Source organism: Bos grunniens, chromosome 12 (genome assembly GCF_055505025.1).
Source record: "Bos grunniens cultivar Pamir isolate PY7600 chromosome 12, Bosgru_T2T1.0, whole genome shotgun sequence".
Classification (NCBI taxonomy): domain Eukaryota; kingdom Metazoa; phylum Chordata; class Mammalia; order Artiodactyla; family Bovidae; genus Bos; species Bos grunniens.
The window spans coordinates 18562546-18585733 of NC_141176.1; the positions used below are offsets into that span (position 1 = coordinate 18562546).

The 23188-nt window shown below is 41.1% G+C and overlaps 1 protein-coding gene across 29 annotated transcripts in view; it reads right to left on the reverse strand.

Annotated features, from left to right (window-relative positions):
- RCBTB2 (RCC1 and BTB domain containing protein 2) overlaps positions 1-23188 on the reverse strand; it is a 43436-nt gene that overhangs the window by 13720 nt on the left and 6528 nt on the right. For 6 of the 29 annotated variants that reach the window (XM_086329032.1, XM_086329043.1, XM_086329025.1 and 3 more), the window contains 8 exons: positions 15609-15659; positions 9493-9648; positions 9114-9264; positions 7922-8088; positions 7226-7384; positions 6990-7097; positions 5857-5999; positions 441-631 (listed from right to left, as the gene is read on the reverse strand). In XM_086329032.1, the coding sequence (XP_086185158.1) occupies positions 441-631; positions 5857-5999; positions 6990-7097; positions 7226-7384; positions 7922-8088; positions 9114-9264; positions 9493-9648; positions 15609-15659 (1126 nt within the window). Of the gene's footprint in view, positions 1-440; positions 632-5856; positions 6000-6989; positions 7098-7225; positions 7385-7921; positions 8089-9113; positions 9265-9492; positions 9649-9851; positions 9967-15608; positions 15660-15975; positions 16059-17130; positions 17209-17865; positions 17959-20931; positions 20992-23188 lie in introns of those variants that run through there. The other 23 variants (XM_086329035.1, XM_086329033.1, XM_086329037.1 and 20 more) reach the window with 12 other exon arrangements.

Here is a 23188-nt window from a genome sequence, read left to right on the forward strand (position 1 = left end):
ACACTCATGAAAATACCAATTTCCCAAAATAACTGACCAACTAAGCAGTGTGCTTTTTTCCCTAAATACAGATTTCCCGCTGCTGCAATCGTTTTAAGAACCTCAGACACATCTGCTTGTAAATCTGGCAAAATAACTAAAGCCCCAACCACCTCACTAAATAAACATGTTGAAAGCTTGAGTAAATATACCCGCTAAAAATAAAAGCCACGGTTTCCCAGTCACATCAAAAAGCCATCCGAAGTTCTTTGAATTTTAGTATGAGATTTCTGATACTTTTAAGGAAAATGAATTGGTCTGGTGAGCTCTCTTTCATAGGAGCCTGTGAGAGGGAAGTGAATCGCCTGATACCACACTTAACAAAAGTCCTCACTATTGAAAAACAACAGCACCAGAGTTTTCTTCCTAGCTCTCAGGCCATCACCCGACAGACAGCTCACCCACAGACAGGAGGCGCCACGTGACGGCAGGCGTGGCGAAGCAGGCGAACACGTCATCGGTGGAGGAGAAGTGTGTGAGGTGTGGCAGGGTCACCGACTGGCCACGGCACTGGCCCCACATGTACACGTGGCCGCCCTGTGTCTTGGCAGCCGATGTGTGCGCTGAGTGGCAGGCTGCAATCTCTATAATTCTAGTTCACAAACACACACCAAGTAAACAGGAGAAGAAACAAGTCGATTTTTCCTTCCCTTAGCATTAACTGATTAAAAAAAAACAAACTCTTCATTAAGCCTAAACTTGTAAATTTTTAGGGACCAAACCATTATCTACATTTAAGCAATGTCTCATTTAAGCACTTATACATCATGAAGGTCTTCTTGTTACCACTTCTAGCCAGTAGGCCAATAAAAATATGCACCTATTTTGAAACTGAAGTACAAGCCAAGGGAACAGAGACTAAAAGACCAAAAAAAAAAAAAAGGTAATTTAATTTTTTCTTAAAACATTGCTTACGAAAGCAAATCAAAAAGATGAGGGGCATCTCCACCCAGGGTCAATAAACATTTTTATCAAAACTTCACCAATTTTAGGGTTCCATGGAGCATGCTATGGGGCACCCCAACTCACTCTGCACGCAGTAAGTGCAGTAGTTCTGACTCACTGAATGGTATCATCTAGAGCCCCAGAGAGCAGTTTTCTGGGACCAAACATTATGTTAGACCTGACGTCAGTAAGTTCATGGCTGACAGGCAGATAGTTCTCAGCACACTTCCTAATGGAAACCACTGTTTTGTTGACTTCAAACTAATTGTCTTCTCTAAGACCAAGCCACCACACAGACTTAAAATAGTATCTTACCCCAAGTGAGGTGGCATCTTGATTCTGCCTCGGGCAATGGTACCAGCATTCCCAGAACTTTAGGGTCATCTCTGACTTCTCCTCCCTCCTCACTTAGCACTTTCTTCAGAATATCCAGTTGGCAAAATGACAACAAATTCTTTCTTTGTAATATCTCCCACTTGTCAGAGCCTCATCAAGCACACCCTATACCCAGACCGGTCTCCCTGTCTTAGACTTTCTCTCTCTTCTGACCTAAATCGCACAGTGCTGTCAAGTTCATGATTCTCTTGAAAACCCATTCTCATGACTCCTTTCAAACCTGTCACTGACTTCCCACAAGACAAAAATCCAGACACGTGTCCTTAAGGCCTCCTATAATTTGCCTACCATCTATGGCCAGCTTTTTGTCATATCATCTTTGCCCACATACCCTCTGTTTGAACAAACAGAAAGTACTCACTGCCTCTCAATGTCACTAGGCACAAAGTCCTCGGTCAGGAATGTTCTTTGGTGGACCTCTCTTTTCCCTGATAACGAACGTTCCATGAAAAATGTTAACTGACTGGAACACAATCGTGAACTTGTGTGCTAAACTACCCAACACCAGAAAACCAAAATAACTTCACTCCTACATTCACTTTGGAAATGCTTACCATGACCCTCCAAAAATGGGGAGCAGCCTCTGCCATTCATTCGAGGAGGCAGGATGCTGCTTCCACAGTCAGGGGTTAAAGATACAGAGAAGCTGGGAAGGCTGGCCCTCCCTGAGCATGGCTAGGGCGTTTACCTGGAGCACCCAGTGCCACTAGGGAAGTCAGGGGTGGGGCTTGGGCTTGGCTGACAGCACCAGCTGCTGCAGCAACGAGAAGGGAGAAAGTTTAAGGGAACCTTCAGGTCTGGGCTTGGGACTCCAGCACCTGCCAAAGTGCCCTGCCTTTGTCTGAGGTCATCTGTCCTTCGTCTGATTCATACCAAGAAGCAAACATGGAAGTTCAAACTGTCCAGTCATACATGCAGTGGACGATAAACTGAGCTAAGGTTTACTGTCAGGAGGTCTGGCATTGCTGTTGTTTAGTCTCTAAGTCGTGTCTGACACTTTTGTGACCCCACAGACTAGCGTGCCATGCTCCTCTGTTCATGTGATTTTCCAGGCAAGAATACTGGAGTAGGTTGCCATTTCCTTCTCCAGGGGAATCTTCCTGACCTAGGGATAAAACCCATGTCTCCTGCATTGGCAGGTGAATTCTTTACTGCTGAGCCACCAGGGAAGCCCAGGAGGTCTGGAGTACTGCATACTTTATTTTGTAGCCAGCCATTTTTACTGGAAAAAAAATTACTATATGTTGAAAATACATGGATTTGGTGTCACCTCAATAAAACTAGATCCACCACAATGGCATGGCTTAATGGCTAAGAGGTACTAGAACTGAAACAGCAGAGAGTGAGAGAATGCAAAACAGAAAACAGCCAAGAGCGAAAATAAGGTAATTTGTGAAGAAGAAGAATAACAGAGAAGAAATCATGACCACTACAAGATCCAGAGCAGTGCTTCTCAATTCTGGTCCTGTGAGGCCAACACACTACTAATTATTAACACCTCAAGAAGCTACAAATTAACAAAAATTCAAGGCAAAGTGAGTTTTGAAATCAATTTAACCCAAAATATGTTTTTTATGGAACTTTAAATGCTGGTAAATCAAAGTATTGAAAATTCAGAAAGACTAGGAATGACTAAGTTAAAGAGAATCATTTTAACTATTAAAATCACTTCTCTATGAACATAAAATGTTAGCATTCTTCATTACAAATAGGCTTCTGTGAAAACAAAATTTTTTAATCAGGTTTTTCTTGGGTTGTTATTTGAGCAAATAAACCACGCAGCCAGATTTTCACTTTCCGCTTCTGGGAACACGCAACCAAGACCTGATGCTCCATCCCGGCCAGAGTTCAACCCTGTTCTTTCTAATTAGCTCAGCCTCCCCACAATGAGCCCCAAGAATCAGGAGTTCCTGAAAGGTAAGTCATAATGTTCCTGCAAAGCTTCAGTCACTGAAAAGGGCGGGGAGGTGCAGAACAAGTCCTAGCAAACCTAGAGGTTCCTCCCTTGCAATATTCGTGTGACAGAGAGCCCACAAGCTCAAAATCACCGCACGAAATTCAAGCACAGGAAACTGAGAAAAGCAGGAACATCTCATTCAAAACACTCATCCTTGATATTCTAGCCAAAATCATGTTTAGGTGGACAACATCAAGCATGGACGTGTTTAGCAATTTCTACTTTTACCTATATAATTTAAAAAAACAAATGTTTTTAAGTTGTGAAGATTTTTTAAAAAGAAAGGAACAGGTAACTCTCCAGTGCCAGGTATCTGGACACTCACGTAACTCCCATGCCTGCGTCTCCTCTCTCTGGCTTTCTCCCACTGAGTCGCCCTATATTCTGTCCGTCCCAGAGTGACTACAGTGAGAAGACCCGACACTCGCTCTGAGCCCATCAGGACCAGTGGCATGAGGTGGGGCAAATCGCAGGTGGGCGCATGGCAGCCGATTCCATGAGTCCAAGGACAGAGGAGTGCAACTTTATATGAAGCGAGGAAGCATGAGGAAAATGGTAAAGCGCCATGCAGATATAGCTTGTTTTTCTATCCATGCTAACTCTGGCCCTGTCACACTTCTGTGCTGTGTTGTTTAAATACTAAATGTCCCAAGTGACTGGATTTGCTGCCTGAGGCACTTTTGTGATTATTCAAAGCCTCAAGACTGTCTCTTCTCCTTTTACTGAGTGGCTCTGAACTACCTCTAGGAGAAGTAAGAGTGACACGGCTGCTTGCATCTGCTGTGCCTGTCAGCACAGGACCTTCAGTACCTGCCCTCCTCCCCACTTCTTTTTTGTGCTTTTTTTTCCTGCTTGAATGGTTCACTGCAGCAACTGGAAACCAGCACCTGGTCCTGGGCAGGCATGGGGCAGGGGGAGATCCCGATCACCTCCTGTGGACCCCCTCACTGGTGTGATGCCAGGTATACTTCCGAGCTCAGCAGCAGACCCCCGCCAGTGGCCCTCTAAGGGCCCTCAGCCATCAGGCTGCAGGAGGCCGATGCAGATGCAGGACAGGGGTGCCTGCTGTGATCCCGGGGTGCCCGCACACATGGCCCTCGCCCCGTCTGCCTCCAGTCTCTGTCTCCCTGTGGTGTTTAGTCACTAAGTCTAGTTTGACTCTTTTTGCAACCCTTACCCACCAGGCTCCTCTGTCCAGGGGATTGCCCAAGCAAGAATACTGGAGTGGCTTGCCATTTCCTTCTCCATCCTCCCCAGTTCTTAAGGAGTCTAGGGTCTTATGATATGATCAGCGGGGGGCGGGGAGGGGGCAGGGAGGACAATACTCAAATGAAAATCAAGAGACTGAAAATGACTGGTTCTTCATTTTCACTGTTAAATATTCCAACAGAAATACAGAAAAGAACTGCATACAAATGCAAAATAACTTATCCATATATTTAAAAATCAGATATTGTAGAAATTTATATGTACACTAAAAATGAAAATAGCAATATTGATTTCTACAATGATTTCAACCCTGGTTTAATAGAAAAGATGAAATGTTCGTGTTCCATGCTTCTGTGTCAAGAAATGAAGAGTGAAAAGGCAGTGATAAGGCCATGGTTGAGAAGTTCAAGAGACCTTCAAAAATAGTAGGATAATTTGGGGAAAAAACTCTGGGGTTATGCTAATCACTCATCACAACTTTGCAGTTCGATTCCTGGGTTGGTAGATCCTCTGTAAAAGGGATAGGCCACCCACTCCAGTATTCTTGGGCTTCCCGGGTGGCTCGGGTGGTAAAGAATCCACCTGCAATGCAGGAAACCTGGGTTTGATTCCTGGGTTGGAAAGATCCCCTGGAGCAGGGAACAGCTACCCACACTAGTTTTCTGGCCCAGAGAATTCCATGGACAGACAGGCCTGGCAGGCTACAGTCCCAGGGGGTTGCAAAGAGTCAGACACGACTGAGCAACTTTCACTTCAGTAACACAACCATGCACACAAGTGCACAAAACGAAGTTTTCATTTTAGAACCATTTCGCTCTTCCCCATAGTGAGAGCCTAGGAGCTGAGGTCATGAGAAACAGCCCTATCCTTTTCAACTGGCAAATCTGATAAGCAGCTGGGTGAATGGCATTATACTCCCATCGGAGGTACTTTCATCTTCCTAAATCTCAGAAGACAGACCTCAAATGTTATCAATTCCTTAGGAACGTGAAACAGAGAACAATGGGAATGGGGGGAAAGGAAATTTCTGAGTGAGAAGAATAATGCCAAAGAGCTGTTGGAGGTCTAGTCATTGTAGTTTGTATAGAGTAACTATTACAGGTATAGATGAAACATGGGTGACGAAAATAGAATATTTAACGTACACTCAACCTTCCCCCAAATTCTAAAGCTAATTTTAAAAAGGAATGGATGGTCTTGTTCAGGAATATTTTAATACTAGCAATAAATTGCCCGTAATTCTGAATCATGCCTCAGTTTTATTTAATCACTGAAGAACACTGAATTCATTTTGAAAATATGCATATTACCTGTCCTTTTCCACGACGACAGGGGTAGGGTAGGACTGGTTACTTTTATTGCCAGTACCCAACTGGCCGTAAGAATTTGCGCCCCAAGCATACACTTGACCTTCATCTGTTAATACTAACGTGTGTGCATAGCCACAGGCAACCTGGAAAGAGAAAAACCAAACCCACTCAAGCCGCAAACAGAGAGAAACACGCTTTCCACAAGACAGGTTAAGAATCAAAAATGAAAAAGGGGAGACGGCAGACAGAGAGGCAGGCACTAAAGTTAGCCAATGCCCCTCCAGATGCAGCTTAGGTCCCACGTGTGGTGAAAACTGCATTGAGATCAACATGAGTCCTGCAGTGACCAGAGTCCAGTTCAGCCACCTTTACTGTGGCATTCATCATGCTCACAGAGATCAAGGCGTGTGAAAGAAATAAGAAATAGACTCTTCTCTTTTTCAAGAATTACTTTCTTTTTATTATGAAAGTAAAACATAAATTCAATGTGAAAAAGATACAGAAAAATATAATTATGAAAGTCATCTCAAGGTCAAGATTGTTTATTTATAAAAATATATAGAAATATGCATTGAAAGCTTTTTTAAAAATGATCATACTGTATAAGTAGTCCTGTATCTTTTTACTCAACAGTGCATATAGCACTATTAAAATCCCTTGTAAGCATCATTTCTGTTAATAGAGATTTATATCACTTATTTAACCATTAACTTACTGTCTGATTGGATAAATTATGCAACATCTATTATTTACCATTGTTTTCTTTTTCTTTCATTTTTTTTTGTTTTGTCTAAGAACTATACCTTCTCTAAGTCACTTTCTCTTTGGTGCCTTAGGATATATGCCCTAAGAGCAGAATTACAGATCAAAGGGGATGAATATTTTTAAGGGTCTTGATACATACTGCCAAAGTTTCCTTGGAAAAGACAATAAAAGTTTACATTCCAAGAGCTACGTGTGAGAGTGCGTTGGAGATAAAATTTTTCTGATAAATATTACAACTAAATTCAGGAAAAGAACTTTAACTTCTACCTCAACTTTTCATCTGCTAAGAGGACTGATTTTTTTAGTACACTGGCATGTCTGCCACCGTAGGTTTAAAAACAGGCACACATAAACCCAAGGGGACGTACCCGCTGGACACGAATGCCTTGGAGAGCTGCTACCCTGCAGGGGGTGGGCTGGTTGCCACTGCTGCCGAGTCCCAACTGCCCATTTCCATTGTAGCCCCAGACAAAGACCTGAGAGAAAACGAGAGACGCGATGCCCATAAAAGCCGAAAAACAGTCACGGCCTCTGTCGTGAGGTCAGCAGGACACTGAGAAGGCAGACGGGCTTTTTGAAGTGACCTGTGAAATGCCTTTCTTACCTCCCCGGTGTTCACCACTGCCATGGAGCACATCTGCCCACAGGCTATGTTCACAACCACTTTACTCTGTAAGCAGCCGGTGACTCTTCGCGGGATCGGCTGATTGGCTGTTGATCCAGACCCTACCTGCCCGGAGTTATTATAACCCCACGCAAATACCTATTTGAAAGAAGAGATCAGTAAATGAAACACGCTAATATACAGAGTGTCTCAGTGGTACTTCTGGCCTCATCTTTGCCCTCCAAGTGCTTGATATCCATAAATTCTCAGAACATAGACAGGGAAGTTTCACAGGATGCATTCTCATAAAATATATTACTTTATAAAATTAGGTTATTGGCATTATCTACACAAACAGCAATAATCAAATGTCATATAATCCTTATAAAAGATCTATTTTGCCTCAGCCATAATTTCTAGTATTTGGGGAATTTTTCTTTTTAATAACCCCCTTGAGTATAGCAACAGAGAAGTAACAATACATCCTTCAACATTGTGCAGCTACACAAATCCTTACCACATACAGGTACATGTCATGATATAAACACCATGACTATGAACTGCTAACAAGAGTAAGATGAATGTGAGGTTGGTGGTTATTTTAATTAAATGATCATAGTTCCATGTCTGCTACAGGAATCTATATAATCTTACTGAAACCTTATGATCAGTGAGATTTAGACTGACTATTCTCACCTCTCCATCAGATGTTAGCACCAAAGAATGGTAAGACCCACAGGCCACTTCAATGACTTGCTTGTTTGACAGATTAGTAGAGATATGATAGGGAACTAGACCAGCATTAGTTGTCCCGTTGCCCAGCTGACTGTAAGCATTATGACCCCAGGTAAAGACTTCTCCTTCTGAAAATAAAAAGAAACATAACCGACTTTCAAAACAACTACTCATTATATGAAAGTATATGTATTACACACTCCCACAGATGGAAACTAAAAATTCACATGTGAAAGTTAATCAACTTCCCTATTCCACAAAACTCATTTTGTAAAAGAAAACATTCGGAAAGTTAAACTACATTCTGCCTCAAAGCAACAAGATGAAATTTAAATGGATGCAATTAAAATAACTGGAAGATAGGTTTTTGATAAATAACAGAGAAAAGGCTACTGAGAAAAAAAAAAAAACAACCCAGATTGAAATTCAAGACTGTAAGATTCTCTGAATCTTAACTTCCTTATTTATAAATGGTTACCCAGTTAATTTTTTAAATCTTTATTATATTACTTATTGTGCAGTACAATACATATTCAGGGCTTTGGGGGTAATCCTAAGATTGTATCTCTTGATCTGGGCAGCAGAACATGGACGCATACTTTGTAATTATTTATAAAACCGTGTATATATATTTTATGAACTTTTTGGAATAAGGTATGTTTTAATGATAACGTCTTATCAGTCTGAATGCATGAAAAAGCCATGAGAATATTTAAGTCCTTATACTACTGACACCAACTAGAGCCATCAGTCATTATTTAACATCGGAATCACAGAATGTTAAGAGATAGAGGGGATCTTAGAATCTGGCTTTAATCTCTTTGTTTGTAGATCAAGAATCTCAAGTTCAAAATGTCCAAAGTGAGGTTCAGCATTCTAATGCAAAATAATTACACTCCTAAAGTAGGCTTACAGCACTGTCATTCTGATAACCAAAGTGCCAATAACTGCTAGATTCCATCGGCTACCTTTTCTTACTCTGATATCCAGATATGTTCATATTTCATACAGTCCAAAGCATAGACGAGTTCACAGGGCAGAGGCAGAAAGCCCTGCCCAGTCAAAGAGTGTGTTCTCAGTGTAAGGGGTGGTCCCAGGCTTGCTCCTCAACAAATGAAGCAACGGCTAAAATTCTACCCTGTTCCTAGGTTACCTGTTGTTGCAAGGACAATGTGTGGCCCACTCCCATAGCTGAGGCAGGCGATTTTTTTGCCACTTAAAGAATCCAGTCTCCGAGGTTCAATGGTGCTCTGGACATCACCTAATCCCAAACAACCACAGCAGTTTGTGCCAAGCACAAAAATCTGTGGGGAAAAACCACCGTTAGCTCAAGCAGTTCTACTTCCGACAAACCTATAATTACATTCAAAACAGGCATAGTCCCCTTACAGGAAAACTGCTTCATTATTTAATAAATAAGGATCTACTCTGTGCATTTTTTTAAATCTTAATGCCTTAGTTCCCCCAAGATCTTCAATTTAGCAAACCCATTACTAAAAATATAATGGCTGAATATTTTTCTTCAACATTACCTCATCATTTACCGTAGTATACAGAAGCTCATTGCTGGCACTGCCAAAGACACAGGCCTGACGAACTAACTGCAGTTCTGCCTCAGAACAAAGGGAGAAAATTGGCCACTTTCCCACATCTAACATCTTCAAAGATGACAGAGTAGCCTGGACTGGCTGAAAAAGAATTTTTTTTAATTATTAAAAAAATGATTCATAGAGAACACATTTTCTCTGCCCCCTTCTGTGTAAGAGTGTGCACTGGTGTGAGGAGAAACAAACCCTGTCTATTTTGGGGAATTGCTTTTACAGGTTTGACCACTTTGGACTGTTCTCACCACAACCAAGAGCCAGAGTCCCAGGATAGAATCAGATCTCACCTATTAATTTTCCTCAAAGACACTGGAGCCATCCAACGCTGAACTCTGGGGAGCTGAACGCCTGGCAAGCACTTTCTGTGGCAGTTATGTCTTTAAAGTAGCTTTGGAAAATAGGCTGGGGGTAAAAGCAGGAAAGAAGAGGGAATACTGCTGTTTCATCGGCTACCTGAGTCTTAGCAAAAGCAGCCCTTGGGAAAGGACAATGCCAAAGGTGACACCAAGGAAAACGTCCAGAAGTTTCAGTTCACGGGTCAGTTCTGACCATTCAGCTGGAGCAGTTGGTGGGTTCCCTCAAGCCCCTACTCAGATCTGGGGGCTGGTAGGAAGAAACACCCAGAAAGTATGTGCATACACTTGCTATGACTGCTGTAACAAAGAACCACGAACTGAGGGGCTTAAACAACAGAACTTTATTTTCTCACAGTTCTGGAGGCTAAATTCAAAGTCAAGGTATCAGCTGGCTTAGTTCCTTCTAAGGGTTGTGAGGGGAAGATCTATCAGGCCTCTCCCCCAGGCCTGCAGAGGGCTGAATCTTCCAATATCTTTCGCATCATCTTCCCCAAGTCTTTCTCTCTCTGTGTCTAAATTTCCCTCCTTTTATAAAGACACCAGTCATACTGGGTTGGGTCACCCTTGTGACCTCCTCTTAACTAAATGATTTACATATGCAGTGACCCCATTTCCAAATAAGGTCACCTTCCAGAATAATGAGGTGTCTTAGTTCCTTTGGGCTGCTAAACCAAAATATCATAGAACGAGTGGCTTATAAACAACAAAAATTTGTATTTTACTGTTCTGGAGACTGGGAAGTCCAAGATCAAGGCACCGGCATGACTGTGTTCTGATCAAAGTGCCCTTCCTAGTTCAGAGCCCGTGTATTCTATGTCCCCATGTGGTGGAAGGGACTGGGGGTCTCTCTGGAGCCCCTTTTATAAAGCACTGATTCCATTCATGAGGTTTCGCCCCTCATGACTTAAGCAACTTCTAAAGGCCTCACCTTCTAATATTAAAACCATTACCTTTGAGGGTTAGGATTTTAGCATATGAATTTGGGGGGGATAAAATCAAACCCAGCACAGCACCCATTAAGGTTACAAGCAGCCACACTCCCATAAGAGCATTCAATGTGGACATGATGAAGCTTCCTTAAAGAGAGCTTTTACATATTTGCTATGTGGTAAGTCATTTCAGTCATGTCCGACACTGTGTGAGCCCATGGACTGTGGTCCTCCAGGCTCCTCTGTCCATGGAATTCTCCAGGCAAGAATACTGGAGTGGGTTGTCATGTCCTTCTCTACTTGTTATACTGGAAATATATACACTTACACACTTTTCAACTTCCAAAAATGCTTAAGATTACAGTAAAATTACATAATGGCCAACAGGGCTATCAAATGGCATTTCCCTCAATAATCACCATGTCCTATGCTGTGCTTAGTCGCTCAATCACGTCTGACTCTTTGCAACCCTATGGACTATAGCCCACCAGGCTTCTCTGTCCATGGGGATTCCCCAGGCAAGAATACTGGAGTGGGTTGCCAGGCCCTCCTCCAAGAGATTTTCCTAACCCAGGGATCAAACCCAGTCTCCCTCATTGCAGGCAGATTCTTTACTGTCTGAGTCACCAGGGAAGCCCAAGAATACTGGAGTGGGTAGCCTATCCCTTCTCCAGGGGAACTTCCTGATCCAGGAATCGAACGAGGGTCTCCTGCATTGCAGGAGGATTCTTTACCAGCTGAGCCACCCAGGAAGCCCCAATAATCACCATACTCTACCTTTAAAGGAATAAAGAATTTTCTAAGGCCTGTCTTTTCCATCAGATATTAAGTCCATCTTACCAGATATATGTTCTAGTAGAGAGAAGATCAGACTAGCTAAAGGAGTCAGGGGAAATTAACTTATTTATTATAAGGACTTGGCTCACAAGATTATGGAGGTGCAGAAGTCCTACATCTGCATTTGCAAACTGAAGACCCAGGAAAGCTGATGACATAATTCAATCTAAGTCCAAAAGCCTGAGAACCAGGGGAGACCATGATGTAAACCCCAGCCTGAGGGCAGAGGATGAAATGAGATCTCCCAGATAAATCAGTGAGGCAGGGAAAAAAGGATGAATTCTTCCTTCCTCTGCCTTCTGTTCCATTCAGGTTCTCAACACACTGGAGGAAACTCGCCTACACTGAGAAGGGCAACCCATTTACTAAGTCTGCCAATTCAAGTGCTATTCTCATCTGGAAACACCCTCACAGACACACCCAGAGATGATGTTTAACCTGGGCACGAGGGGCCCACTCAAAGTTGACACATATAGTGAGCTGTGTGAAGACACACAGTGAAGAAGGCCATGTGAAGACAGAGGCAGAGACCAGAGTGGGACAGCTACAGTCCTGGAACACCAAGGAGTGCCAGGAGCCAGCAGAAGGGGGAGGAGGCGGGAGGACTTCTTCCCTTGAGACTTCAGAGAGCGTGGTCCTGCCGACACCATGATTTCAGACTTCAAGCCCCCAGAACTGTCAGAGAATAGATTTCTGCTGTTTTAAACCACCTGAATTGTGGTGCTTTGTCAGGGCGGAAACTAATGTGAAGAAACCAACACAGAGGGGAAGCAGTTTGTCAATGCCAGCAGCATCACTCTCACGAGCAGCAGAGCCTCCCCTAGTGCCAAATCTGGCCACTGCTCCCCACTATGCCACTCAAACTGCAAGATCCTGTCCGGACAGTGATGTCTCCTATTATCTTTGGGGGCCCTGTGGTGCTAATGACAGAACCTTGTTATGTCAGCTTTGAATCTAAGCTTCTAAATTACCCACCTCATTATACTAGGACGGAATCTTATTTACTATGAGCCTCCTCTTAACTTCCTCCATTTTAATGTTTTTTCCTTTTTAAGTCTTTAATTTTCAGAAAGAACAATGTTTGGGATATGGCATGAAATATTTCATGGAGACACGCTAATGTGCTAGTTAAAGGGGTTCTTACATATTCTTGATACTCCTCATCTTCACAAGTGAAGGACACACACAGCGCTGTCCTCATTTTACCTGGGAGGAGCCTGAGGGTCAGAGGGACTAAGAAATCTTCCACATCACTAGCTTCTGAGCGGATGGACCAGATTTCTTTCCACACATCATGTGTGGCTGAGTAAAAAGTTCACATACAAAGTGACACTCCTGGCAGACCCAGTGTTTGCTCACACTTGTAGGGTCTGGGCTGTTGTGCTCAGGAAGTCTTTAGTGAACAAGGCAATGCCCACCACAGGTTGTCTTTCCAAGAACAGGACAGACAGTGACATACAACAAGAACATAAGTAGTATACAGTGATTGACTGCTACCTCATTTTTTCCTTTCAAGCAGATTTTTGGATTTTGATTGCTACAAAATCAAGTGGTTTCTTAGATGCCTAGACAGCATATTAAAAAGCAGAGACATTACTTTGCCAACAAAGGTCCATCTAGTCAAGGCTATGGTTTTTCCAGTAGTCATGTATGGATGTGAGAGTTGGACTATAAAGAAAGCCGAGCACTGAAGAATTGATGCCTTTGAACTGTGGTGTTGGAGAAGACTCTTGAGAGTCCCTTGGACTGTAAGGAGATACAACCAATCCATCCTAAAGGATCAGTCCTGGGTGTTCATTGGAAGGACTGATGTTGAAGCTGAAACTCCAATACTTTGGCCACCTGATGCGAAGAGCTGACTCATTTGAAAAGACCCTGATGCTGCGAAAGATTGAGGACAGGAGGAGAAGGGGACGACAGAGGATGAGATGGTTGGATGGCATCACCGACTCAATGGACATGGGTTTGGGTAGACTCCGGGAGTTGGTAATGGAAAGGGAGGCCTGGCGTGCTGTGGTTCATGGGGTCGCAAAGAGCTGGACACGACTGAGCGACTGAACTGAACTGAACTAGAAGCCTAGAATCTGGCTGTCAATCTAGCCAGCTCCTTAACACTTATCTACAAATCATTAGTTCTGAGCTTTCCTCCTGGCCCACTTCTACAAAATCTATGGTACCCAATCCATAACTCTACTGACCAGTGGGATTCCGGTGTGTGGATCTGTGACATCACCTGCAGTGGTACATTTGGTAAAGAAGGCTACTGGGTGAGAGAACACTGGGTCTGATGGTATCGATGAACATTTACCAAGTATCAGATACCAAGACAAAAATACGTAGTTATTGCCTTCATGGAGCTCACAACTTAATAGACAACAAATAATTACAATATAACCTAAATACAACACAAGTGTGAATATTGCTTTTTAAATCTCTGCCAGAAGGCTGGTTGCTGGAGGTGAGTCATCAAAATTCATTTTTTTCTAATTCTGTGGGGAAACTTTTTCATAGAAAACTGATGATTTCATTTATAAAATGCACTTTTTAAATATTCTTTTCTGAAGTAAATGTTTAACATCACTCTCAAGGAATTGAGCATCTTTGTTCTTTGAAGAAAAATACATTCTTCTGTCTGGCATAATCATGAGCATATATAGTTACATCAGATCAGATCAGATCAGATCAGTCGCTCAGTCGTGTCCGACTCTTTGTGACCCCATGAATCGCAGCACGCCAGGCCTCCCTGTCCATCACCAACTCCTGGAGTTCACTCAGACTCATGTCCATCGAGTCAGTGATGCCATCCAGCCATCTCATCCTCTGTCGTCCCCTTCTCCTCCTGCCCCCAATCCCTCCCAGCATCAGAGTCTTTTCCAATGAGTCAACTCTTCGCATGAGGTGGCCAAAGTACTGGAGTTTCAGCTTTAGCATCATTCCTTCCAAAGAAATCCCAGGGCTGATCTCCTTGCAGTCCAAGGGACTCTCAAGAGTCTTCTCCAACACCACACTTTAAAAGCATCAATTCTTCGGTGCTCAGCCTTCTTCACAGTCCAACTCTCACATCCATACATGACCACAGGAAAAACCATAGCCTTGACTAGACGAACCTTTGTTGGCAAAGTAATGTCTCTGCTTTTCAATATGCTATCTAGGTTGGTCATAACTTTCCTTCCAAGGAGTTAGCGTCTTTTAATTTCATGGCTGCAGTCACCATCTGTAGTGATTTTGGAGCCCAGAAAAATAAAGTCTGACACTGTTTCCACTGTTTCCCCATCTATTTCCCATGAAGTGGTGGGACCAGATGCCATGATCTTCGTTTTCTGAATATTGAGCTTTAAGCCAACTTTTTCACTCTCTACTTTCACTTTCATCAAGAGGCTTTTGAGTTCCTCTTCACTTTCTGCCATAAGGGTGGTGTCATCTGCATATCTGAGGTTATTGATATTTCTCCCAGCAATCTTGATTCCAGTTTGTGTTTCTTCCAGTCCATACCCTGTGTGTGTATATATATACATACACACACATACTTCAGGCTGCAGCCCATAGGGTCACACAGAGTCGGACACAACTAAAGTGACCTAGCACCTATGCACGCATACACTGTATATAGTAAGAGTGTACGTAAGGATACACACACTTTAGGAGCCTCAATCACACCATGGCCAACCTGCATGACAGCAGGCATCTCTGCAGAAGGCACCCAACCACCTCTGGATCCAACTGTTAAGTTAGGGATTGGCTGAGCAGGAGCCAAGAGTGGGCAATTAAAAAAATCTGTAGGGGAAAAATACACTATGAGGGCATGAAAGCTTGACATTTACATCATTAAGATCCTGTCCCCGGAATCTGCATCCTGGCCTGGACCCTCCTTTTCCCACACAACTCACCAACACAGCTGAGAATTAACCCTAAGCCAGCTCACCTTCACTACTTTGCTCACATCCAGGTCACCTCTCTCATCTTTCACGGGCATCTGTTTGGAAAGGCAAAGTAGTGAGATTTTAATATTAGCTCAAGGAGAACATAATTAAGGAAATACATCTCCATAAAGTTAGATACCAAAATGCATTTTATTATTCCTTTGAGTGTGTGCTCTCCGTATTAACTCTGCTCCTGCATGCATACAAAGAACAAGCGAATTATGATACTTAACTATGGACAATTATTAAGTTGCCACAATGCAATTTTACAATACAGCATATAAAAACAGAATTAAGATTACATAGCAGGCATGCATAGTCAAAAAAAAAAAAAAAAAAAACCTTCAAAAACAACAGCAGATACCTCACCCTTTAAGGATTTCCTGGCAGCATAACACCATGTAATAAAGTAATTTTGTTGCTAATGCTGTGAGCCTGTTATTTCACCAAATCTGTTCCCAGAAAACAACAAAGAAATCTTCTATGAATATTCTGTAAGACTTTCAGGTTCTACAGACTGCTTTTCAAGCTACTCTCCTACAGAAGCTCATAAACAAGCACTTCAACTCAGCGCACAGCAGGACCACAGCTCGGGCTGCTGTCTGTGGTCCACAGTGCTGTCTTGTACACTGTGCCGGCTGTTATAATGATTTACATCTTTTACAGCATTTTGACTATATTTTCTAAAAAGTGGAAAACAGAAAAATGAAAGTTAACGGTGGCAGTTAACATTAAGCTGTTAACACTGAAAAGATGTTTCATAAATTTAATAAAATCAACACAAGATGGAGATGGATGTGCCTGCTGAAAGATGTGAAACTTTCAACGTCAGTTGGGACACTGACCAGAGTTAAGCTGGTTGACTGTAATGTTTGGATGTGACAGAAATGAAATAAAGAATATCTGCAATGAATTAAGGATGTGTCATCCAAGATTAACTATTTTGAATTTATTATTATTTTTTTAATCTCTGGCAGTGGAGCAAACATTGTTCAACCCAGACCCTTCTGTAGGACAGCATTATCTGTGGAGGGCTTCCCTGGTGATTCAGCAGTATAAGAATTTACCAGCCAATGCAGGAGATGCGAGTTCCATCCCTGTGTCAGAAAGATCCCCTAAGGAAGGACATGGCAACCCACTCCAGGAGAACTTGCCTGGAGAATCCCATGGACAGAGGAGCCTGGTGGGCTACAGTCCATGGGGTTATAAACAGTTGGACTCAACTGAGAGACTAAACAGCATTATCTGTGGAAGTAGGGGTGGCCTCCTCCTCATCCAGCTCAAACGTCACCACCTCTGGGAACCCCTCCTCTAACCCTCGGACAATCCCCACATTCCCTGCTGGCCCCCAGGCATTCTGCACATCCACAACAGTGAGCTGCCAGCATCTTAGCCACTACACTGTGAGCCCCGCAAAGAAAGACACTATCTCACTGATCTTCCTATTGAATGACCAACAGATGTTTGACAAAGTTTCTTTTACATGACAGAAAATACATGCTCCACGGGCATGATTTTTCTAACCTTGCCACTTTTTCCATAGAGAGCATAGAGAAGGAAAAGTTCATCTTCCACATAGTCCTCCATGGTTCTGTGTAGTCCCTGAGGAAAAAGTATGTAGTAAAATCAGGATACCATGTGTCGAGTGAAACTGGATAGGTTAAAATTACTTTACTTCTAATTAATGCTTCCCTGATAGTTCAGTTAGTAAAGAATCCGCCTGCAATGCAGGAGACCCCGGTTCGATTCCTGGGTCAGGAAGATCTGCTGGAGAAGGGATAGGCTACCCACTCCAGTATTCTTGGGCTTCCCCTGTGGCTCAGCTGGTAAAGAATCCGCCTGCAACGTGGGAGACCTGGGTTCAATCCCTAGGTGGGGAAGATCCCCCTGGAGAAGGGAAAGGCTACCCACTCCAGTATTCTGGCCTGCAGAGTTTCATCGACTATAAAGCCATGGGGTCGCAGAGTCAAACACGATGGAGTGACTTTCACTTTTCACTTTTCTAGTTAACAGAGAAAAGAAGCTAAGTTTCAAATATAGTGAAGGGAATTAAGTTTGGGGCATGGGCGTTAACAGCTATAAAACATAAAAATGTTTTAACTGTTGTTCTCTGATGAGAATCCTTCAGCAGAGGTATGTAAAATAATCCCAGGATAAACGTATATTCCCTAGTAGAAGATAAACATCTACTAGGGAATGAGTAGAAAATTTTCATTTCAGAGTTTACTTCCTAGAGATAAGAAAAAATAAATTTTGGACCTTGGTCAAACTTCCTCTGGGACTGGAAAGTTCCAAATCTCTGTGAAGAGCAGACTTATCAATTCTCAGCTTCACTGAAGAATATATGATTTGCTAAGTGGGGAAAAAAAATGAATGAATGAAAAGGACAAAAGGATGAATGAACAAATGTGACTGTGTTACCTTAGACCTTAACAAAAAATCTGATAAAACAGCCGCCAAGCATGTAGCCATTGCACTGAATGTTTTTGCCTTAATTAACTGTCTCCACAATTACTACCTTCTACCACATACAAGTAACAGCAGAAGCAGCCCTGTCACAAAATATGCAGGATGTCTGGGATCTGGTTAAACTGTTACACAATTATCACTAAAAATAAATAGGAATAAATATTCTCTCTCCCCCTAAAAGCAATTTAATATAATCATGTCAAACAATGTTGACACTCTGATTTACTAGGTTGGCTTCTATTTACTCAGATAAAACCCAGAATTCAAGTGCTAACATCGGAACATCTTTCTTGAAGTTTGTTACCTACAAGCAGTTAGAGCCTAGCAATAGATAAAAGCAATCATCAAAATAAGAGTAACTCTTAAAAGTGTACTTATCGATGTTTTATATTCACTTGAGGATACTGGTAAAATTATGTTTTCTTCAGCTGTAAAAAGGTCTCTTAGCATATACAGAATAATAAATGATACCTTCAGAATAACAGTTACTCAAACTATGGCAATAATACAAATCATTACTTCTCATGTTTGGAAAAAATACACTTGTTGAGAAAAGGATCACTTAGACTTTCCTCACTTATAAATTTATAAAATTTGATCTGGCTGCCAATATGGAAAAAATCATTTCATGTGGCAGTTATTCCTATATCATCTATCTTCTCTATTAATCTGCAAGCTCCTTCCGAGAGGGGACCATGAGCCCACACACTGTAACTAGAGAGTAGCCCCTGCTCTCTGCAACTAGAGAAAAGACTGCGCAGCAACGGAGATCCAGCACAGCCGAAGATAAATAGGTAAGTTATAACAAAATAGAAAAAAAGGGAGGGGATCATGACCCAGTCACTGCTATTACCACCACAACACACGGCTCAGAGGAAAACATAAGATATTTGTTGAAAGCATCTTTTGAATACACCCTTTTGTTGACTGCAGACAGTCTATACTGGAGTTTCTTCTCTTTTTGCCTCATCCTAACTGGAAAGATCTTTTCCATAGCTGCCCCCAGTTTATTGGAATAAAAGATAAAAAGATAGGTGAGGGAAGAGAAGACAAAGGAGAAGAGCAGAGGAAGGGAATTCAAAGGCAAAAAAAAGAAACAAGAGAAAGAAACCAGATCTAATTAGAGAACTGACTGCCTCTTGCTGGACTTCAGGACACCTTTGTTCCTAGTAGAAGGAAATCCTGCTAATATGCTGAGATCACGCCACAGTAATCCTGGGGTTTGTTTTGTTTCCCCACCACATCCCTCCACCACTGTAGATAACTAATTTCACTGGTTTCTGGTTTGCTTCTGTTTCTTTTTGCAAAATAAGTATATATATTTATGTGTTTTTATTTCCCAATTCCTCCTTATACAAAAAATAGCATACTTCACATACTCTTTTGCAATCTATTTTTTTCACCTAACAATGTATCCTGGAAAGTACTCTGTATCAGCTAATAGAAAATTTTAAATACCAGCATATCCTGGGTGCTCAAGGGAACAAAAAAATAGCTCTTCTCAGTGTCTTTGATTAATTGCAACTATCTTAACTCTTTAAAAATTGGAATGGTGTAAAACAGGCCATTCCATTTATTTGACTAATCAGGTTAAGACATAATTACATGTATGGCAGATGAAAATTACCATACTCAAAGAAATCACATTCAGTAAGATTCAATTAACACTAAATATAATATTAACTTCATTTTTGTCAGAATGCCTTTGAAGATTTAAAAATGGTTCACAATTAATTACTATTATGCAGTACTATGAAAAAAAAGTCAAAATCTGTAGCACTGTGGAAAATGGGTTTTGTTTTTCTTTTTTCTGGTCTTGTTGCATATTACAGCATCTTAGTTCTCTAATCAGGGATTGGACGCACACCCAAGGCAGTGTGTGGAGTCGCAACCACTGGACCACCAGGGAATTCCCTGGTTGGTTTTTTAACATTATTCCGATGTGATATAAATATAATAGAGAAAACTAGCTTCCCCAGTTTACACTACTTGAAGAATATAGTTTGTGGAATATATGTGCAGATTATAATCATCTCATCTTGTTATCTATTTGATTTCACCTAGCTATTATTAATAACAATGTTATAGTAATATATCAACATATACATCTTAAAATTCATTAATACACATATAGAATACCACATCAATGATGGGATAAATATGAATTCTAAATAACAGGAACAATAATAATAGTTAAAATAAATAGTTACCCAAACTATTGCCAAACACTAAGTGCCTTATCTCATTTAATCTTTATAATAGCCAAAAGAAACAGATATCATCATTGCCTCTGTTTAACAGACATATTTCAATACTTTGACCAACAGTCACCAGCCAGGCAGGGTTGGAGCCAGGATTCATTTCAATGCCCTCGATCTTGGGACTTTCCCCTGTACTGCAGGGATATTTTAAGTTTTCTTGTGTACATTACAGATGGTTTCATTTTGTACTGACTGGTTGGGAATATTCCCTCCAAAAATGTTTGTATCTGATTGTTTTAAATTTCTGGAGCCCAGTATTCAGTCATCTTTAATCCCCTTCCTTCTAGATTTTTGTGAAGTTGTATTCTAGAGTAAGGTTAATGTGACTGAAAACAGAAATACATAAATAAATTCTATTACAGAAAAATAGAAAAGAAAAGGAACATACCATCTTGCATAGAACATACCACTGGCTTCAAAAAGCCAGTATTTATCTGAGAAAAATATAGTTTAAAAATCGTATCAGTTAAATTTACTATTAGAAAGTCAGCAATTGAGGTGCTCAATTATAAAAAGAATTAATATTATAAAATATAACTTTCAGATATTATAAGTTTGGGGACAAGGCCTCAACAATATGGACACTGAAACTTACCAAAAGACACTTAAGGTTTAATCTACAGTATTTCAACACAGAAAGTGCAAGGGAAACCATCTGGAAAAGGAAAAAAGCAAACTTTTCAAATTTTGGAAGAAGGTATAGAAAATATCTTTACGATCTTAGGGCAGGGAAGGATTTCTTAACTGAGACACAAAAGCACAAACCACGAAGAAAAGACTGGTAAATTTTACCACACTAACGCTTAAACCTTTGGCATTATAAAAGACAAAATGAACAAAAGGAAAAACATGCCACAGAGTTGTAAAACATATTTTCAACATATATAACTGATAGCTGGCAAATAATTTGTATCCATAATATATAAAGAATACCCAAAAGCAGAAAAAGAAAGACAAACAATCCAATTTAGAAATGGGAAAAGGACAGAGGCAAGGCACAGAAGAAGAAATTAACAAACATATCCACAGAATGTATCATGGAAATGTAATCACAATGAGATAGAACTCACCAATCAGATCTGCAAAATTAAAGGGGATAATACACAGTGTTAGTGAGGATAAAGATCAAAAGGCACATTTTACTCATATTACTGGAAGGAATGTAAACTGGTACAATTACTTTTAGAGCAACTTAACAATATTTAGCGGAGAAGGCAATGGCACCCCACTCCAGTACTCTTGCCTGGAGAATCCATGGACGGAGGAGCCCGGTGGGCTGCAGTCCATGGGGTCGCTAAGAGTCCAACACGACTTTCACTTTTTACTTTCATGCATTGGAGAAGGAAATGGCAACCCACTCCAGTGTTCTTGCCTGGAGAATCCCAGGGACAGGGAAGCCTGGTGGGCTGCCATCTATGGGGTTGCACAGAGTCGGACACGACTGAAGCGACAGCAGCAGCAACAATATTTAGACCAGAACAGTATCTTTCAAGCTTTTTTGATACATATCTGTACCTGAAACAAAAGTTTCACAAAATAATTCTTACCCTTGCTACATGAGATACTAAGGGATATCCTCTTTCCTATTTTTTTCTATTTTACATTATTCTATTCTACCCGGGAGATAGTGAAGGGCTCCAGGAGATAGTAAAGGACAGGGAAGTCTGGCATGCTACAGTTCACAGGGTCACAAAGAGTCGGATACAACTCAGCGACTGGACAACAGTTCTACTCCTACCCTAATTTATCCTTTTCTATTTAATTTTACAATGTTGGTTTCAGCCCACTAAGATAACTTCAAGATCATTAACAAGTCACGTCCTGGAAAACATTAGGCTAGATGAAATTCTAGAGCATATACAAAATTGTTTGCAATAGGAAAACATTAGAAATAGTGCATAGAACTGATCAACAGGCTCCATCAACAAAATTTACAAATTGTACATACTGCACAACAATTAAATTATCTAGAATCAACACAGATTAGTCTCCAAAACAATTCTGATCAAAAATCACTGTCATAGAATAATGCATATGATACACTATTTGATAAAGTTTTAAACATGCAGAAAACAATACTATTTTAATGTGTAATGGATATTGACATACCCATGGCTGGACTTTGATGGAAATGTTTTCATAACAAAGTTCAGACCAGAGGTAATGCCAAAGGCAAAATTTGCCACGTAATTCTATCAATGAATTAGTGTAATTTGGTTTTTCCAATTGACAAGAAAATCTTCAAGATTTTAAGCTTAAGTTAATCATCGGAGTATGAAGGAAGGATACAGTTACCCAACAGTAAGGAAAACAAAATTGCAGAATCAGAATAAACCACTCTAATACTGTCTTTACCATGAACATAGGAATTCAATGAAGGCTTGATACTGACAATTCATAAACCACAATTTCTTTCATCATAAGATAAAATTCTACCAACAGCACAGGAAGATATTAACTCAATAACATAGAAAAAGGAGAGTATCTTAAAACGCCAGGGAAGAAGGATCTGAAATAGGAAAAAAGTGCATTACAACGTGATTTTACTTCTGCTCTCACTCTGCTTGCAAATTTCCCCCGTTTCTGAACAGGAGGGAGCCCCAGGGCAGAGGCTGGCATTTGCACCGGGAAACTCTTCTTCACAGTGACAGTGTCATGGCAAAAGATCATCCCATATGATACCCACAATATATGCTGCTTTACTGTTTTCTCCTTATGTGTATTTTGGGATACATAACTTGGCTCATGTATTTACTGAATTACTCAAATTAAAAAGTGCCTTGTGCTTTGAAAAATAGTTTCTTATGCATTTCCTCATTTTGTTGAAATGTAATGAAAGAACAATGTTATTA